At 31.5% G+C, this 21,752-nt stretch overlaps 2 protein-coding genes across 3 annotated transcripts in view; one reads left to right on the top strand and one right to left on the bottom strand.

Annotated features, from left to right (window-relative positions):
- The window catches only part of LOC146539510 (uncharacterized), a 58,205-nt gene extending 51,013 nt beyond the window's left edge, over positions 1-7,192 (top strand). For both annotated transcript variants that reach the window (XM_085208423.1, XM_085208424.1), the window contains 5 exons: positions 354-551; positions 2,097-2,232; positions 2,381-2,541; positions 2,911-3,030; positions 3,375-7,192. In XM_085208423.1, coding sequence (XP_085064549.1) covers positions 354-551; positions 2,097-2,232; positions 2,381-2,541; positions 2,911-3,030; positions 3,375-3,464 — 705 coding nt within the window. In that variant the 3' untranslated portion in view covers positions 3,465-7,192. The remainder of the gene's footprint in view (positions 1-353; positions 552-2,096; positions 2,233-2,380; positions 2,542-2,910; positions 3,031-3,374) is intronic.
- Positions 6,604-21,752, bottom strand: part of LOC146539507 (elongation factor-like GTPase 1) — a 92,329-nt gene continuing 77,180 nt past the window's right edge. The window contains exons 10-11 of the mRNA XM_085208422.1: positions 9,154-9,338; positions 6,604-8,710 (exon numbers count right to left, since the gene is read on the bottom strand). Coding sequence (XP_085064548.1) covers positions 8,522-8,710; positions 9,154-9,338 — 374 coding nt within the window. The 3' untranslated portion in view covers positions 6,604-8,521. The remainder of the gene's footprint in view (positions 8,711-9,153; positions 9,339-21,752) is intronic.

Genomic DNA, 21,752 nt, shown 5'->3' with positions numbered 1-21,752 from the left:
ATTTAAACAGTTAAACGGAACCAGTTGTCCTTAACCTTAAGAATTTATTTTATATTTAGATTACTCAAATGATTTACGCTCGGCACTTTGAGGTCGTTGAATAAGTACAAATTATAGTTGTTTCTTATAGTCGCTATATATAATGAGTTAAGTAAATATGTATTATGTACAGTATAATATTATTCTTATACAAAAATTATAGGATATTTTATTATTTTGTCAAGGCAAAGCGCGGCGTTGAGCTCCGCCACTTAACACGCAAATGCCTCCAGAATTTGGCGAAATATGGGGACCGGAGTGCCTTATCACTGGGTTCTCTCTGCATTCTTTACCTATCTTCATCTCCCCCACAGTTGTTAATACCGACGACGTCCGTCCTCCGCATAACAAAAGAGAAGGTGGCCCGCATAATCCCGAACGCGGTGGGCGTGTGCACGCGCGACGAGCGCCACGTGTTCGGCTCGCTGTTGTCGCGCGACTCCACCTACAAGCTGATGATGCATGTATGGAAGGCTACCAAGGTTCCCGAGCTGGCTGTGCCTAAACCTGAGGTTTGTGTTTGGTCTATCTATCTATATATGTGTCAATCTGTTTGTATATCAATTTATCCATTTACATACATACTCCGTACCTACTCCGGTTGCTTGGACACTTTGAGAGAATGAATGAGCAAAAAATGGCAAAAAGATTTATGAATAAAGATGGTAAGATAGGCAGGAGGAGACCTCGATTGATCGCTCCCTCAGAAGGAAGTAAAAGATGTTGTAAATAAAGAAAATATAAGTAAAGATTAAACCGAGAAGCTTTAAGAAACTAAGATTAAAGAATCAATTTGAAAAAAAATAAAATAAAAAAATGTACATAATCACTATTATTACTCAATGCTATTAAAATGACGCGCAAACGCAAGAATAATAGACAAAAAAACATATTTACGGAAATAAAAAAATATAATTTTTGGGCAATTAATGAATTCTTCACAGTTCAGATGGTAAAACGCAAATCGGTTATGTCCCTATTTTTCGTTTGGCGAATGTAAATGCTTCATTAATTTTAGTGTTGACTTTGGAAAAACCATTTACTTATTTAATTTTAATAATTTTTGTGTGTCAAAGATGAAACTCTAAATTCTTATACAACCATTAATAACAAGTCAACCACAACAACCTTGGAGGTTGTGACGCGTTATAACTTAAATAAAATTAAGAATATTAAGGCTCTATTATTCCATTTTATTATTTGTACATGTTGCCTCATATAATATTGTTTGATTTTATAAATACTATATAATTCACTATAAGTTGTAAAACACGTTTTATTACATCTAGTCTAATGTCGATAAGAATTTGTCAAGTTTAAATTTTATATTGGGAATTGTTTTAATTATTGATTTTGTTTTTAAGGTCTAGCTAGCACTTTTCCTTTAGAAATTTATAATTAAAATTTTATTAATATAATTGATGTTTGCTGAAGCTTATTGTAATTAACTCAATCAAATCAAATCAAAGTTGAACTCAATGCAATGGATATATGAGAATATTTTAAATATATAATGTAGTAGTTTCCTCGGCCTGGTCAAGGGAAGAAAGGGTAAAAACTACCTTACCCATATTAGCTCTAAAATTAAGAATATCAAAGAGACATTTGACTTTCTTCTATCTACCCGCAAATTATAAGATATTTAATAAAAAAATATGCTTGATTTAATTTAAAGATATGTTTAGTAATATTAATTTAAACATTTTTTATGTTTATGTGTGTTCAAAAATAAATTAGTAAAATGTCAAATGTTAATGAGCTTTCATAATATTTTAGCTGCGGTTGATATATTGTTACTTTTTACTTAATTACAAAAACATTATATGAATAGACAATGTCTGTTTACTTTAATGTATAGTTTTTTGTTATCTTTTGGTTCTACTATAATAATATGATGGTTTTTGAATTGATTTGATTTAAAATGGTCTTTATAAGTGATATATTATAGAAAGCATAATATAGTAATTTTTTTCTGTCTTCATGCTGTAACACCCGTACAACAGGTTAAGTAGAGAGGGTTCTAATAAAATTAAACCTTTTTTCCATCAAAATTCCAGGAGTTAAGAACATCAGAAGTAGAATTAGAAGCATCTGAGTATTCACCAGAGGACGACAGCAGCTCGGGCGGCGCGGACCACATAGACGCGCCCAGCACACCCGTCAGACCCGAACCTGAAGCTATTATTGCCGCTGGTAAGATTGATTCGTATAATCCATTGTCCAATTCCGAAAGAATTAGTTTAGACCGAAAGACAAGAAGTTATAACTCGAAAGATGAAGATAGATCTAGAACCATGTTGTGTGTAGCTCCATGATCTTACTATTTGAATTTGGTTTGTAGCGGGTGCAGCGGTGATCCAGCCGGCGCTGCTGACGGGCAGCGCGCCCCCCGCGCCGCACCGTGCGCGCCTTCCACCCGCGCACGTCGTGCTGCTCGTGCTCGCCGTGCTGCTGCTGTGCAGCGCCGCGCTCATGCTGTACCGACTACTAGTACACGAAACGGTGAGTCTTGTGTTACTCCGGTTAAGTTGTAGTCGTACTGAACTTAGCTGTTAATGGTTTTGTTCCGAGTGAGCAAAGTGAAAGTTCAGAAAACCTCACTTCAGGGCGGTCAACTTTAATACTGAACTACATATTAATATTATAAAGCTGAGAAATGTGTTGAGCTATAAACGCTATCATACTCCATCTATAACTACTCCTAAAACATAAACTAATAAAAACAGTTCTCCTAAACCATAATGTCACATATGTATACTATCTGTATATTCAGAAGTAATACTTTTAAAAAATTAAAATTATTTAACTTCATTTAAATTGACATTCTTGCATAAAAACATAATTATTTATTCTATATTTTAATGTATTCAGGAACCGTCATCCGGTGACGAGCTGTACTCGGAGCTGGTGCGTTGGCGTGCGCGCATGCACGGGCGCGCCGCGGCCGAACTGCACGCGTTCCTCAATACCAACCTGCTTTTACTTACTAAGGTAATAATATCATTATTTAATTAACACACTAGTTGAAGACATTTGTGGTAGTTTAGGCGGAGCAAACCTGGCAACTTAATGCTCTTAGCACTCTGTTGCCATTGAAACACTTCTGTTCCCCACGTTCTGGCGAATTTTGGAAACATTGAGTCTTGAGTATTGGAACCCCATGCTGTGCTTTGTGTCGTTATCAGAGTAAGAAAATAAAAATATAACATATTTTAGTTCCTCAAGTAGAATTGATCCACATCGCTTGTGGGGGCAATGTGTGTATGCACCTTAAGTATTAATATTTAGTATTCCTTAGTATTATTATATTAATATAATAATTTAATTGTCAACAGGTGAGACAGTCACTAGAAGCGCTATCCGGAGTAATATTAACCGATATGGCGCAAAATATAGATGTACCAAACGAAACGGTATTCAGTTAGCAAATTAATTTAAATTAAATCAACCAGATGATTCAAATATCTGAACAAATAGTAGGTATTAGCAGGTTCATTCCCGATTGTTACATTTGTTTTATAGTACCTTTACTCCTGGTGGGTTAGGTGATAATGTTTTTTTTTTTAAGTTGTTAACTGAGTGTTTGGTTTAAAGTGATATATGTAGTGGAATGATTTGCAGAGGTTACTTTTTTTTCTTTTACAAAAATATTATCTATTTTTTAATATGAAATGTAGTATCCGTGTCATATATAATTTATAATTCTTTCGTTGGCAAAATTTTGGATTTTAAATATATTGGATCTTAATATCTGTATTGTTTGTTCTGCTGAAAGTGTATTATTTGAAAATAAACAAAACAAACGTAAATAAAACAAACTGAGTATAGTGTATATATATTTTTAACATATTTTTAATTTTAAATAAGTTTACAACCTCTGCATGTTATGTTCCATGCATATTCTATAACAAAATTAAAACCTAAAAAATATTAGTACCTGCTAAAACAAACACCAGTAGCATTCTGTTCTTATATAAAAATTTTGCATTCTGTGATTATTTTAGTAAATTATAATTTTAAGTTAAATTTAGTTAATCCAAAGAATGTTATGGTTTTTGTGATTTTTGTATATAAATGTGGGTATATCCAATTAAATGCCTATAAGGTGTAGATTGTATTGTATGTGTCAAACACGCTAGGTTAAGCAGGCCAATACATGAATGGCCAAGGTGTTGGCCAATTATTGGTACTTTCTGTATTGAAATTAGGCCAATTCGTTGGATTGGCCTTATTATGTTGGCCTAAATGGCGATTTTTTTATTTTCTCCCAAGGTATTGGCTAACTATTGGTACGCTTGTATTGAAGTTGAGCCAATTCATTGGATTGGCCAAAATGGCGAATTTTGTTTGAATTTAAATGGCATAAGTTACCTATTTCAGTTAATATTAACACTATGATATTCGACTTTGTGATTTTGTCGCTTGTTTCTGTTTTATTACGAAAATATTATTATTATCTATATTTAATAAAAAAATGTTTTAAGATTCAAGTGACATTTACATAGAAAGAGCTTTGATTTTGCTTGAAATTCTATTGTAATCAAATTTATTATAACAACGGTAGTAGGTTATTAACAATTAATACATTCCTACAGTGATGTAAGAGTCAGAGCACTGTATTTTCGTTTATATGAAATTATTTAAAATTCTTTATATTCTTATTTTTTACTTATTAATTAATCTCTTTCTTACCTTTGACTTTTTAATTTTTTTATTATAATAATATATATAATTTAACAACAAAAGTTCCTTTACTTTTGTGAAATAGGACAATAATATATAAAATTAACGCTCTGGCTCACTTTTTGTATGTCTGTACTTTTGTATGTAAATATTAATATCTACGAAACGTTGTGAATGATTAAACGAGTTTCTTCAAAATAATACTTATAAGTTCGGTTTCCGTTTTAGGCAATTGATAAATTAATAGTGAATTATTTTTTATGTACTAAATTATTATTATTCTTGGTTGACGCATTTTAACTATAAATTAAAAAAAAATAATAATTGTACCAATGGTGAGAAATGTAATAAAATTAATTTTATTACTCAAATTAGGTATGTTGATCTTAATTTGAACCAATTTAAATTACATATTATGAAAACAAGAAATTCATTTAACAAAATTAACTTTAAATAACCTTTTTTAAACCAAAACCGCAGTAAATAGCTAGTCGTTTCTATTTTAAATGATTTGCCAAACAAATATTTAGAAACATTTTTTTAATCTTGCCAATGATAATGTATGTACACATGTATGTTTGTAACGATCCGAGTTAAAGTGGCATCACTGATAAATATTAGAATCGTCGCCTTAGAGTTATGTACATTTCTGAACCATTCGAAAGTGTGAAAAATATAAATATAAAATGGACCTTTTTAAAATAGACCTAATTTTTCTTTAATATAGTAGAGACCAATTAGTTTTTAAAATTTTAAAATAAAGATACATGATTGTAGGTATAATTTCCTTTTGTGGGAATGAATCAGACAGTAAGGAGTGTCTCAATAATAGGCCTTATGTTTGTAAGCACCTTGTTTATATTCATCAAATTATGGTTGACAAAATTTTTAATTGATAAATTTATTTCAAGTGCTCAATAATATTCTTGTGTAAATATTTTTTAAAAAGCATTAGTTATTAATTATTTGGTTATACAAAAAAATATATTATTCTTACATTATGAGTTATGCCACTTTAGTACGGGTCGTCTCGTTTATTTTAAGTATCCAAATAATGTTAAGGACATTTTAGTAATCACTTAGTATCCTTTTTGTATTGATGTTTGGTGTTTGAATTTAGATTTCATTTTGGTTTGTTTTTCTAATAAAAACATTTAAAATATGTTACTTTTTAGACATAAGTATTTGTATTTTTTAAATTATTCTTTTCTTTATGTAAAGTAATTTTTTTTTACCAAATAATATGTATAAAAAATACACATAAAATGAAATCTCAATTCTAACATTAAATTAAACATCGAGATATGTTAAACATAATTTATTATTCTAGTCTTTAGAAAAGCTCAACTGGTATGTTTTGGTACTATTAAAAGAAGGTACTTACATGAAAACTTATATTGATGTTTTCAAACATTGGCTCCAATATACAAATTTTGGGCCAATTATAATTATGCCAATGATAATATCAAATTATATGAAAATGTTCTTTAAAGTTATTTCAAAAATGTTTCCAATAATATTTTTAGAAAACGTATATAAATTTGAACTTAGCGACATAGATACATTTTTAGACGTTTTCTTAAAATATATTGCTATCTTTATTATGGAATAATACTTTAATAATGTCAATATTGACCCAAATTGTTGGCGCCAATGTTAGACTTATACTCACTCTTTGAAACGTCATTTAGCATTTAATTGACATTAAGTTGATCATGTAGGAATATTCGATTTTAATGTCATTTGAATGTTAATTAAGGTTTATGAGTGCGTTAAATCAAATAAACGCATGGTTGATTTAATTATTTTATACACTAATATGGCTGTTCGTAGTGTAGGCTCCAGATATAACTTATTTATTAGAGATTTATTTTTATTATGTGTCTTTTTAAAGGGCTTTAATGATTTTTTTATTTGAATTGTCACAAAATATCTATAAGTTACTTCAAATGTAGTTGTATGAAAGTTATATTTTGTCACGGTTTAAATTGATTAATATTGAAGCTACCATATTTATTTTTTATTGCAAAAAGAAATTAAGTAAAGAAATAGTTTTTGCCAAAGACAATGCTAGATAATATTTAAGCAGTTAACAGTTTGTAATATCCAGTGTTAGATAGGTTTTGTGGGAAATTATATTTTTGGCTTCACTTGTTATCGTATAGACATCAATTAACAATTTATCGTTCCGTCTGTCTGTTAAATAGAAATTGTTAAAAAAATATTATCAAATTCTTTTAAAATTAAATTCGGCTTTCAAATTGTGGGTTAATTTCAATTAGTTATGTAGATTTGGGGTATGTTAATTGTACGGGCAGACGGTGTTAGTGCAATCTTATTGTTATAATTAATTAATGGTTTCTCGTAGAAATTGTTAAGATTTTTTTGTTATGCGGTCATTTTGTATATATGATTGGGATTTGTTTGTTATTTTTATGTAAATAATAGATAAAGGACCTTATTGAACATACATTGTTGTTATTAATTTATTTAATATTCATAAGTTAAATATCATATTAGAAATAACTAAATATAATATGAGTTCGATTCCCACTTGAAGAAATCAAATATTTAATATTTTTATTTTATCGCTCTGGTAACAAGGCAAACGCGGCCTAGAGTTCCGCCGCCACAGACAGAAGTGATTTCATGCTAGGTTCCTATAGCCTACTAATAAACTATAATAGTCTCAACTCTCAACATAATGGTTAGGTAGGAAAATTTATTATCGGTTACAAATATATGTTGTTTATATAATAAGTGAAACAAGCATAAATCGTCACAAAAAAAAATGCAATATAATCAAATACATTAATATTTTGTTTTGAGTCTGTGCTTCTGCGCCACAACTGGCCTTATTGTTCAAAACTGAAATTGTATTCCTACAATAATTATAAATTTTATTTGATGACAATTAAACATTTGAATATAACTAAATTATTAAAAAAAAATATTATTTAGGTCGACTTTATTTGATCTAAAAGAAAATAAACTTTTTAATTTAAAATGATTCAAAATTGTAATAGCATTTCAAAATATATTTTAAACGATTGACGATGCCATGGTGTTTGGGTAAAAAAGAAAAAACATATTTAAATGAAGAATAATTTAATAAGTAAACAAAATATTCTCAAACATTAACATTAAACAAATAATAAGCTACAATTTTAAATATAATACATATAATTTTCACATTTATAACATACACCATGAAAATTAAGAATATATTCAATGCTAGTGTTATAACAATAATTGTTTATCGTATGTTTTTGTTGTTATTATATTTAATTCATATTCAATTCCTCGAATCGGCCTCTTATCGTATGTACGTATTTATAATTGGCACACGAATCATTTTCTAGCAGCCTATAAGTATATTCCAAACATACCCTGTTCCAAGCTTCATATCATTCTTTTCCTTGACACATATAGCTTTTTAAAGTTTTATTTATAAAGGGTAAACATCAATTAAAAAATGACTGGTATCAATATGGCTCATAAAATTGTATTTTTTTTATGTAAAAATTCCGCTTCACGCTGTATTCTGCTTATAGAAGGGCAGTCAGAGGGAATCTAGGCGTATAAGATTTTCGCCCTTCTATAAGATTTTCTCCGTTCCCCCACCATCGCCAAATTTTCGAGGTATTGCGTGTTGAGTGACAGAACTCAACGCCGTAAAAAAAATAACATAAAGTATTATTTTCTTAATGGTTACATTAAATTGAGTATGAAAAAACTGTAAATATTTCAATATTCAATGAATAACAGGGAATTTTAGAACAAACATAATATTATTAAACTATTTCTTCTTCGACAACGTCCTCTGTTTCTCCGCGTGCAGCACCAGTTGCTTGTCAGTGGCCAGCCCCTTCCTGGTCCTCACTGCGTCCATGTACGCTTTGGCTCTGTTCACTCCGTCCCACTTCTCACCCCAGTGGAGGTATTCCTCTTCAGTTCTGGGCCTCCAGAATGGATCTATATCAATCACCTGGAATTGATAAAAATATATCGTTATGTTATGTATAGTTATTATGATTATCGTTAACTATAATAAGGAGCGCCTTCCATTAAATTGTAGCAATGTACTAGATATTAAAAAAGTTATAGTAAAATGTAAAAAGTAAATCAAGAAAGTTTAGTGGTTTCATCAAAATATGTTTACATAATTTTAATGTTCTCGTTCTGGTAACAACGCAAAGCACAGGGTTGAGTTTCGCCACTCAATACGCAATGCCTCCAGAATTCTCCGAAAAAATACTGTATTGAACTGCCAGTGTGAAGGTTCATGAAGGTTCCCTCTGTTCACCCTGTGCGGTATACATCGTGACGTTATAAGGAAAAAGCTTCGACAATCTTGTAATCTAAGTAATTTTACAGAATAATCGGAAATAAATTAAGTAAAATTACTTAAGCATAGAACTATAAACTTACCTCCCAATGACTGAACATGAGTTGAGGAGCGGCGAGACCGGAGGTGTGCGTGCGTAGTTCTATCGCGAACTTGAAGCTCTCCGCGACCGGCATCAGCGCCTGCACCCTGAACGACGCCGACCCGCTCTGGAGGTCGCTCCCGATGACCCTGCCGCCGCGTCTGCCCAAAGCTGCGTATAGTCTGCCTGTAATAATAATAAATTAAATAGATTAATTATTTTTTAAAATTATTAACATTATTCATATTCAAATTCAAAATATTCTTTATTCAAATAGGCAATTATTATACTTTTGAATCGTCGAATGAACATATGAACAAAAAGCTACCACCGATTCGGAAGACAGTCTGCTGAGAAGAGCCGGCAAGAGACTCAACAGTTGATTATATATTAATAATACAAAAAAATGTTGAAAGCAATGTCTTAAATTCATGACTTTTGTCTCATTAACTTTCATATGATATTTGAAAAATCAAAATGAAGTCAACTCTATACCTTATTTGATTATATAAGTTATATATACTAAGGAGATTATATATTTTATTGTTTGCAAATCATCTGAAAAATGACAAAATATAAAGGAAAAAAGATAAAAATATAATTTACAAGCTTTTGCACAACAATATCAAAATTTGCGTTGAGTTTATTGACTGAAACCGTACACCACGGGTATCGGGTGACTTCGCGTGATAACTTACTTATAAGAAGGATACGAAAAACTACACGAAAAAAGTTCGCTTCGTGACGCCATAGCTTAACGAAATTTTTAGGGTGCAGTCGGGTAGAAAGATTCTTGTAAACGGATTCGGTATGGTCATTTTGAGATGAAAAGAGGTCTTCCGGTTATGGGCGTGCATCCGGTCCGATTCGTCACGTCCGGATGCTGGGCCCCGGAGCTCACTGACGGTTTTTGACAAGTAAATTAAGATGAAGTTACAGTCGATACAGTTGAAAAAATGTTTTATATTTTTTATTAAATTTTCATTTTTTCGCTTCGGGCAGCGAAGTGTTTTAACACTAGGTTCCCTCTGCCTACGCTGTGTTATCGTAAACGAAATTAGTATTTTCAATAACACAATAGTAAAACGTTTGTGTAGAAAAATATAAAATAAACAATCCATATAAAACACAATGGACATTTACAGGTACTCGTGTTTGGTGTTACGTTACAACCGACGCTGTTACAATTTGTATGTGTGTAATTATAACAGGACAAACTTCTATGGAATTGTTCTTTAAAATAATAATATTAGTTTAGACAGTAGTTACGTGTAGGAGAATATAGTCCCATCTTATAATTGTTATTTAATCGATTTCTAACTTCTTCTTTCCCTATTTTCCGCCGAATTATGGAGGCATTGCGTGTTGGGTGGCGGAACCCAACGCCGCGCTTCGCTTTAACTAAATGTACCTAAGCTATGTATAAAACGACGAAAAATATTTTTTTCTTTCGAATTTTCGCGGTATAGGCGTTAGAAAATCTAATATGGAGCTTAATAATTCTCACTAACGTAGATAGATTCTCAATTATTATTATTTTTTATACAGTTTCCTGTCAATTTTAAATGTTTTTCTTCTTATCTGATACGAAAAAGTATCTACTATCATTTTTTTAGTTTCACGGTTTGCCCCGCAAACAGCAGGGCTGGCAGAAACTAGCCTAGTGACAAGACACTTCGTTCTTCGTTCAATGTAGTGCCTTTTCTGCTCCGTCGGCTTGTTGAGTGGCGAAATTCAACACTGCACATAATTAGGACTTGGGATCGAACCCACAATCAAAACTATACTAAATATCGGCTATGTGACTACGATGGCCTCATAATATAGCTATAATTAAAATCAATATTTTTCCAAGCGGAATTTGAATTTACAACCAACTACGACCATTAGAACTGTGCTACGACGAAGTCTGTTAAAATCACATTCAACTAATTTAATGTTTAATAAACGTATAACATAAAATGATAATAATCTAAAACTAGAATATATTTTCATACAATTTTATTCATTGAATATCTCGCTTAGAATTTGAGTGCTTTTGCGGTTTTGTTGGTAAAAATCATATTAGAGACAAAATAAACCAGCCGCGAACCGCATTTTTAATGGATTTATAAAAATCTAAGGTTTACGCTCAAGTGGACTCGTTTTTAGAGATTCCTTTTATTTTATTATATTTTATTATTATTATATTTATGTTTTATATTTGAGTTATATGCTGGCACACTTTGGGTTTTGATATCAATGAGATTTAGATTAAATTATAATTTGAACTTTCAAATTGTTATAACCTTATGGCGAGGCTGTCGTAAATAAATAAATAAATAATAATAACAAATATTAATTAACATACAAAAATGAATAAATAGCCACTAAGAGAAAATAAAAGTGGTTTATCTCTATTCATTTTTATTGGCAGTCGTGGCGCAGCTGCAAAATCGACTGGTTGTGGGTTCGATCCCCACTCGAGGGAAGGAAATATTTATTTAAATTTATATTTTCATTTCTTCGCTGTAGTCGAGGCAAAGCGCGGCGTTGAGTTCTGCCACTCAACACGCAATGCCTCCAGAATTCGACGGAAAGTAGGGAACGGAGTGTTTTAACACCAGGTTCCCTCTGCTTATCCTACTGTGTGCGGGATACAGCGTGAAACTGTTTTATTTTTTTTTTCAATTTTTATTGAACAATTTCTATAAAACATATTATATCACAAAAGTTTAGTGATATGACAAAGTCATTAACTTACGCAGTCCCACTTTAAAAGTAAACGGATATTGGGTTCAATTTCGCTGACCGGCTATATTAGGCAATTTAATTTTAACCAAGTAAGCGGCGACTTTTGTTTAGCATTCGTTTAGAAATGCGATATTTCCTTTAAAATTTAAAATACCATTCTAATAGCTATTCATATTATTAAATATTAATATTTTAAGAGACTATAAAATTTATGTTAAAATTCGGAATTTCCGATACAATTCACTTCTAAATCCGCACTTACGTAAAAGATTGTAAACACTCAATGGAATAGAGAAAAAAATGTGTAACCATATTTTATTAAATTGAAATATCTATAAACAAATAAAACATTTATACAAATATTTTCCATTAATTAAGAGGGAAGAGAATTATAAAATTAAAACGAATTATTATGTATAATATATAAAGATTTTATTTATGTATAAAAACACATCTAAGTACGTACTTAGATTAAATTAGACAATAAATACCAAACGTCGTTAGAGTTAGATTTAGAGGATAGAACGGACCGTTGCGCCCTATATCGCCGTGACCGGAGCCGGTGATAAAGCAGTTATATTTTGTTCCGGGACATCCGTCCTTCACACGACAGCTAAACAAACATAACGATATTTCTATTCATATATATATATACACATATTCTATAACATACATATATATTTTATATTGATAGGCTTTGATTCTAAAATAATGGCATTGAAAAAAAAAAAATAGTATAAATGACGAATGCATTGAAATTATGAATATGGTACCAGAAATATTTATTGGGATCTGTATATTTATGAGGTCAGTCGTGGCAAAGAGGCACAAAGTGTCACTGTGTAAAATGACTGGTAGTGGGTTCGATCCCCACTATTTTTATAAACATATAAATTGAATACTAAAAAAATTTTCTGTATAAATTTGTTATATCGACTATAATCAATCTCAGAAGCATGTAAGTGTCGTATCTATGGATAAATTAATATAGTTAATCAACTATTAATTGATATTGCTAGTAATTAATGATATCCGCGACTCTATACGTAATATGACTATTAATAATATATGTAAGCTATAGTTTCAATATATTAATTATAGTACATACGTGCTATAAATTATTAATTGCAATTTTGAAATATATGTAGTTTAAAAAATAAAATCCGATTCACGCTGTATCCCGCACTCCCTAGGCAGCCCTCTGCCAACTCAGTGTTTAATTAACCCCGCTTTCCGCTGAATTCTGAGACATTCGGTGTTGATTGGCGGACCCTATAACTGCATACAATATCATATATATAAAAAATCTTACTTTATACAAACTCGTAGTGACCTTCAATACTAGATATTTCCGACGAGCATCGAATGCGTATACCGCAAACATCCGTTGGGTCGGCACTCCCAGATCCCATATAAAAACATCTTATTATAAGCCCACTAGCTCCGGCCGTTGTAACGGCACGCGGAAATATAGCACAATTAAAGAAAATACCGTACCGGGACTCTTTTATAGCTAAATGATCATTATGATGGATTGACCCTATCTATCTATATTTTTTATCTTTTTCTTTTCTCCGTTTTGTAGGTATTTCGCATGTTATGAAATAGGCGGAGAGAGTTGTCGTGGTATTTTGAGTGGTGGGTGATGGAATCAACTATATACTGCAGCTATATAGATAGTTCAATCTGTGGATTTAAAAAAAATTAAATATAAACATTTCCAATATAAACTTTTTCAATTGGACCTACTACCCTTAGCTCTTAATATATCGTAAGCACCAATATTTTTTTATGAGTATATCTATAGATACATAGGGATATCTAAGAACGTAAGATCCTTTCCTTAAAAAAAAACAACATTAATGGAAAAATAGCAATTGCTGAACGCAGATTTTAAATATAATGAATGAGAGTTAAGCCACAAAATTTTATTCTTATAGGCACCTACGATATTATATTTATTAGAAATAAACAAGTTCCCTTTTAATCTATTCTAATAATAGTAGGCATATTAATAGGTTCCATTACAAAATATATTATATCTAATTATTAAATTTGCAATTTCACTTAACATATAACGACATAATAAATGCATAAGAAACCCAATCTAGATGAACACGTAAACAGGTGCAATCTGGTCATACATATATAAAATGACTCAAAGATGATTTAAACGAATACGTCTTATCTAGATTCATTCAGTCTAGGAACTTAATTAAACTAGTTTTTAATTTAAAAGTGGTAGGCAGATGGAACCTAGTTCCGTTCCCCATTTTTCGCACAATTTTGGAGGCAGTAGCATAACTCAACCCCGAGACACCAGAGCTAAGAGAACGAAAAATTTAAATAAATATTTTATTACATCGAGTGGAGATCGAACCCGCAACCAGTCGCGTTTACCCACTTGTGCTTCTGTGCCACAGCTGGCCTCTAAGCCATTTTTTATTGAATTAATTATCTCTATCTGCAATTACTCCGGCGCCAATCTAGATTCACTTAAGATTAATTCTGAATCAACATTTATCTTTAGTTTAAAATAAAACACCCATCGGTTGCATAAAATATCCGATAGCCAAGGATTGTGGTTATCAATACAATCCAAGGTTAAAAATAGACCGTCCATCGAGTACTATTGACCGTGAAACGAGCAAAAAGTTCAACTAAACGACAATTCCACAAATATTTTTAACTGTAGCTAGTTATTTTTAACTGGAGGTTTAAGATAAGAGGTGCTATTATCGAATATCCAGATCCGATCGGATTTTGTTTTTATGTTTATTCTTTATAGCGACGGGAAATGAGCGACGGGAAGGGAGAAAAACGTAATAGTCCGCTTTTTACCACGCCTCGTCGGTGACAAATTGCGAGCGGTTCGAGTTCTGTTTACCTGTTCTCTACGTCATAGGTTTCCATGCTGCTTTTACCATTACATTTGTTATTATGACCTGGTTACATTTTGAAATGATAATAATATGATATCAGCTTTACGCTAGGGTAGGCGGAAGGAATATAGTGTTCTCCTCTTTCCGCCGAATTTTTGAGGCATTGCTTATTGAATGGCGACCCTCAACGCCACGTTTTGGTTTGAAACTATTAATAAAAATACATTCATACCCCGAGTTGGAATCGAATTTACAGCCGTCGCGCTTATAGTCACAGTTGCTTGTACCTTAGCGACACTACGGCCCCTATTTTTAAAATACGTTTTTACTAAGATTTTTTATATTTTTGAAGAATAAGGAAACTTTTGATTTTGTTTTAAGTTTATAGTTTGTTTGAATCTTTCCAATAACAAAATCAAAACGGGTAAAGAATACCCGATATTTCAGGCTGGGGCAAAGGAAGCGGGGTCTCGTTACTGATATCCGTCGTACTCGTACTTGCGCGCGCGGCTAAGAACTTACATCCTGTAGCATCTGGTGGTGCTCTTCATTTAAGAAGTGTTTGTAGCTGACGAGTAAATATATATATAAAAAAAATGGTTAATTACTGTGGGAATTACACACCCTTCTGTAGTAATAGGATTATAATTTAGTTAATTTTATTTCATACTAAAAACTATTAATATTAAAAAAATCAGGTTCGTGCACAGCATGGTAGGCAGAGAGAACCTAGTGTTAAATAAAATTAAATAATAATTCATTCCCTCGAGATGGAAGCGAACCCACAACGGCCTCGCTAGTAATATTTACTATTAACATTTTTTATAACAAAAAAAATCCTACCAATTTGGCTTCTTACCACCTATTAAAGCTAACTGCAATCATCTTTCTTATGTTAAGTTAAAATATTTTATGCACGCACAAGATTACTATAATATAGGTAAATTCATCTATATATATAAAATCGAAAGGTCACTCACTCATCACGAAATTCAGAAACTACATGTGCTAGGAATCTCAAATTTTGTATAGGAGTTACTTATAGGAAGTAGGTGCTCGCTAAGACGGGAATTTGTAATATTCGACTTCTAAGTGGTTGTTTTTGGGATTGAAAGTTTGTATTAAACTTCGTTACTAATGACATTTGTCTTTGTCATTCGTTACTAAATGCTAGGAGACTTAAATTTTGCATAGACGTCACTAGGACATAGCCATGGAGACAGAAATTAATAATAACATAGTTCACGCGGGTGAAACCGCGAGCGGGCCGCTAGTCAAATATAAAACGTAAAAATTTTTCATTTTCTTGGTATAACAAGTAATTTCACATGTAAAACCAATTTATATATAGAAATTGATTATAACTTATATTACCTATAGAAAATAATAAATTTATAATTATATGGAATAAATTGTGCAATTCATTGGAATTATATGATATCAGACTATAATCTATAAGAAGGTTACTATAATGACGTTAGGTAATACGAAGCCTAGACTACTATAATTTAATTTAGGTTTTATTATGCACTAGATTTATTTTATAAGGTGGGCTATTTTTAGATTTAAAAGCGCACTACGAGATCCTTGCCTCCATCACTGATACTGTTTCATTTTCCATAAAGCAGAGCAGCATCAGGTAGAGGAGACCCTAGTGCCAAGTCAACACAGTTTTTCGAATAATGTTCGAAATCTATATATTACCTATTAAGTAACGGAACTTAACGCTTTATCTGAGTAAAACAGAGAAAAGAAAGTACCACGGTGAATATAGTGCATATAACGCGGCGTTGAGTTTCTCCACTCAACACGCAATGCCTCCAAAATTCCGCGGAAAGGGGGAAACGGAAATGTCGTAATAGCAACAGAATGTTTTAACACTAGTTAAAATTCCCAAGTTTCCTTTTGCGTACAATATAGCATTGTACAGTTGTAAAACAAATCGCAATCAATCTCTATCAATCCCATCGAATGATAATCGAACCCAGAACCTGCCACCAGTCAGACGCTGCCACTGCGCCACGACGGCCTCAATCCTTGATAGCATTAGCATCAATTATTGTTCTATTTCGGGGATCAATGGCTGGTTGAGGCAGGAGGTCGCACGTGGGCAGATGTCAACCTGCACGTGGACGATACGACCACTGACTGTGAAGATCTAGGCAAATATATGAAATTCGATTAGGTAATTTATGTATGGATTAAATTATATTTATTTTATATGCCAAAGTTATAAAATTTATTTATTTACACTTTATTGTGCACAATTACACATTAAGAAGAAAAAGAAGAGTATAAAAACGACAAAAATATAACAATTGACACACAAAAGGCGGCCTTATCGCTAATCAGCGATTTCTACCAGACAACCTTTGGGTTAGGAAATCTGTGATAATCTAGGAAAAATATATGTTAGTTAGAAAATAGTTTTAAATATAAATTAAAAATGTTGGTACATTTGGAAGACGAACGTCATTACATCGAAGTAAATCAAAACTGATAAAAATATGAAAGAAAATGCTAAAACTAGACTGTAATTTCAAATGTTATTACAAGCTACAGATAACTATAATGTACTCTTCAAGCAGTTTCCAACGGGTGCCATTTCCACTAGGGCGAATAAATTAACCCTAGCTTCCCCCAGCCTCCCCTAGCATACGAGGGACACGTTACACAGCAAAACATCAACTTAAAAAAAAAAATAAAAAAAGAAAAAAATAAAAAAAAAAATCTATCCTAAGACATATCCATAAATCTTAAGATCGTCGTCTGGTATTTGCGGTCACACTACACGTGGCGTCTTGAGACACGGTTCTATCTGTAAAGGATCTTATATTTCTGTTATATTGGCAGACTTCCGCATTACTTTGTAATATTATTTTTATTTTAATTGTATGTTATTCTTGATGATATATAAATAAAAGTACCTAGTATGAAAATTTTACTTTGTAATGATTATACGATGGCGAAGCGCGGCGTTGAGTTCCACTAATCAACACTTAATGAAAAAGGGGAGCAGCGTGTTTTAACAAATGACTCCCTCTGCCTATCCTGCCTACATGAGGAATACAGCGTGAAGCTGAAAAATAATATTAAAATGATATAAGTTTATAAGACGTGTGAAAGTTTTATAGAATTTTTACATTCGAATTAATGAATTTATATTGTAATAAAAATGTTAATAGGAATAATTTTAGCAGTTTCTATTAGTTAAGCCAAAAATAATATTGTATACGGGTTGTCAAGTAAAACTGTATCAGAATTTATAAATGTAATTAATAACTGCTAGGAAAAAGGCCAATTCCATTGGTTCTTTTTAGAAAAACGACGTTTCCTTATTAAAAATATTTGTAATTCAATTATTTATAATATCTAATAATAAAAAAATATATTCAAATATGTTTTCTTACAATAACATAAAAAGATAAGACTTTATTCTTAGAAATAAATCAAAGAAGTAATTTCAAATTCGAACTCAAAACATACAAAAGTATTAAATCTAACCTTACAAGCAAATATTTACAAGTTCTAAACACCATATATTACGCTAACTTTAAACTTCCAAAGACATTTATCGCAGTCAGTGGAAAACAGTATCTAACTTTAACTTGTCAAACAGTTTCTAGGTAGGTACATCGCGTGTGTCGAGCCATTATAATTTTAGTGTAAAAGTTGGTACTAGCTATTAAGAAGTTTTCCAACGGCCGTTACAAACGAGCCTAGTTTTCCATCATTAGAAGAAAATACGTATATAATACAAATAGCATTTGTGTATTCTAGCGTGATTGCACGCAAATTAAGATTATGACGTCAGTGGTTGTTAGAGGGTTTGTAATTTAGTTTACGTAAGCGTGTTAGCGTAAAATTATATTAAGGACATTTTGTTTTCACCTTCACGCTGTATCCCGCATATATATAGCAGGGTAGGCAGAGGAAATTTAGAAGAATTTATTTAATTTACACGCTTATGCAATTGCGCCTCGAGGGCCTTAATGAGGCCTTTTAAAAATTAATTAATAAAAATTAAAAAGTAAAGCCCATAAAAGAATCAATTTGGACCATTAAAAATACAACCATACTCAACGACAATAAAAACTTGAACCAAAGTCATAATCCATAGATTATTAACTACAAACTGGAAAAAAAAACTGTAATAAAACTAAAAAAAAAAAAACACCAGTTAAACGCTTTAACTGCCTTAAGTTATCTAAGAGAATAGGCCTAACCGGATATCTCACTTCCTAGTAAAAGAACAAAAGTCAAATGACAAATGCTATGGAATGGTATATACAAAGGCTCGAGTGCGCGTGCCGGTGTGTTTCTTTATTAAGATAAAGAAATCTACAGTTTCTCACTGGAGGGGGTGCGAGAAAAAAAACACTAACCACTAGAGTTTCGAGTGTCTTTGTTTAGTCACTATCGGGACAATACACTTAGTTTTAGTGGTGTGCCTTCTTATCTAACACGTAGGGTTGCCATAGTTTATAGGAGTTAAAAGATATTGTAATTTATTATTAGATTAGTTGTCCTTAAATTTTTTCAAAAATATTTTTTTAATTAATATTAAAACCCTCCGCTCTCCACTTTCCACTGAATTACGGAATCACGTGAACGCATGGTTAACGTGTGGCGGAATTTAACACCAGAGCGAAGAAATGAAAATATTAATTAACTCATTTCTCCGTGTGCGAATCAAATCCATAACCTGTCGCGTTTACATTCATGCCTTGCGCGACTGGTCACAGAATTCGGCAGAAAGTAGAGAGCGGAATGTCTTAACACTAGGCTCCCTCTACATGCCCTACAAAAACGATATACAGCGGGAATTTAAAAAAATACCAGTAAGGTACATGCAAAAAGGCGTGTGAACACACTTTCATAAGTGTCTATAAAATTTTTTTGAAGTGTTTTGATCAGCAAAATTCTCTCGTTATTTAGTCCACTCGAATTGATAGCTTTCACATGAAGTGATACTAAAGTGTACTTCTGTTACGTTATTTAACTTTTACTATATTTATGTCACATTTCGTATAGGGAAAAAGTATTAAAATATTTTTTTACATTATTTGAAACAAATATAAGTCTTATATACCAAATTTCTAAGAATTTAAAAGAACATAAATCTACCACATTTTAACAATATGCAAAACACTATAGTGTTTATAGTGTTTTGCAACACTAAGAATGTGTGTGGAGAATATTTTTTTTATTAAACCTGCAAAATATTTTCTAAGAAAAATATAATAAAAATTTTGGCATTTCTTTACAACTTCTGTTATAAAAACTTGGACTTGGTAACTACATACGATCGTTGCGAACACCGTTATTCTTTTCTTGATCTAAGGCTATTTTTTATTTTACTGTATCGTAAACCTTTTATCGTTGGCCAAGAAAAAGCAGGGGACCGGTTTTGTCCAAATACCTATAGACTTAGGTAACATGCCATTCTTAAGTATACCTACTATAGAAGAATTATTAAAAAAAAATGCTACAATAGTTTTTTAATATATAATATAAATAAATAAAAAACCAGTCCAATAACGGACAATTTTGTCAAAATTTCAATTCCTATTAAAACTTGCCTTCGAGTCGCTTCGTAATGAAAAAAACATGTGACCACGTGCCAAGGAACACACATTCATATAAAGCCTCGATACCTTAGATTATCGGATTTATAGAAATGATTTAACTGTGATATTTATGTTACATATACTAAAAACTTAGTTTAACTATAATACTTTAATATAATATACTAAAAATATATATAAATACAAAAAGGCAAACTTAGTTTATTAAATTTTAGAGAAGAAACTAAAAAAAAAAAATAGCAAAACGATACGAAAATCAACAATTTCTCACATTTAAAAGTAATAATATATATGACAAAGTAACGTAGATGACAATTTAATAACTTATATATAAAGAAACGGGTTTCGCGACATACTCGTGATGGCATTTCTATGACGATCGGTGCTAGCCCGACAACGTATAACCAGAAGGTATACATAGTACTATGTCGACTGTCCACTCATTCATAAGAAGCGGTTCATTCATGCGAGCGCGCGGACAGTGAATGGGAGCGAGCGAGATAGAAGATAGGGTTAGGTCGTAGCCAGAGGACTGTAGTTCTTACTATTATCTTGCAAATATTTTCTTATCATACCATTAAAAATAATTATATGTAAGACAATTTGTATATTTATTAAAGTTATAGCAAGTTAATTAAATATTTATGTATAGGTATAATTTGACAAGGAACCTGTAGAAAAAGAAATTAAAAATGTTAACAATTAATAAATAACAAAATTAACCATTAAAATATATCTCTTTCATAGTAAATATTAAAATATTAATGAAAGGATCGCTCATTCAACTCATCGCTGGTCGTATTACATTGACAACAATTTCAAATTCCCATGAATGGCCGGTTCCGCGAACCGACTTTTGAAACAATAGTATATGTTTTTAAAAGCTACTTACTAGAACTACTCGTGGTCAAGTGGGATTATCGTACGTTCATTGTTCTTCGAGTGGAGTTGTAAAGCCATAAGAAGCTTCGCAAGACAGAAATAACTTTACATTGTAATACTAAACAATGAAAATAAATATAAATACATAATTCTAAGCCCAACTATTCTTGCTTAGTCGTTTTGGAGGACTAATTATTATTATTAATAATAAAAAAAATTGCGAAAACGATTAAATTAGAAAAAAAAAACGTTACTTAAGTGTAACTTAAAATCAATATAAACGTTTCTTTAGACTCGAGCAACAAGATTGTGTAAAAAAAACATCGTCGGTAGGAAGTCAACCCGAGCGCGACTCTATAGTCTTGATACGTGGAAGATTCCGAAATGTATAATAAATAAATATAAACACGTTCATTCACAAGTATCTGAGCTTTATATTAAACTTAACTATGTATTTACTTTAATTATAGTTTATGAGAATATACAACTTTGAGAAAAGTTATAGTTAAAATAAT

This window comes from Heliconius melpomene, chromosome 4 (genome assembly GCF_056956725.1).
Source record: "Heliconius melpomene rosina isolate 202511_hmr_F chromosome 4, ASM5695672v1, whole genome shotgun sequence".
In the NCBI taxonomy this organism is placed as follows: domain Eukaryota; kingdom Metazoa; phylum Arthropoda; class Insecta; order Lepidoptera; family Nymphalidae; genus Heliconius; species Heliconius melpomene.
Note: the sequence above shows the minus strand (reverse complement) of the source record. Positions and strands in the feature narration are given on the sequence as shown.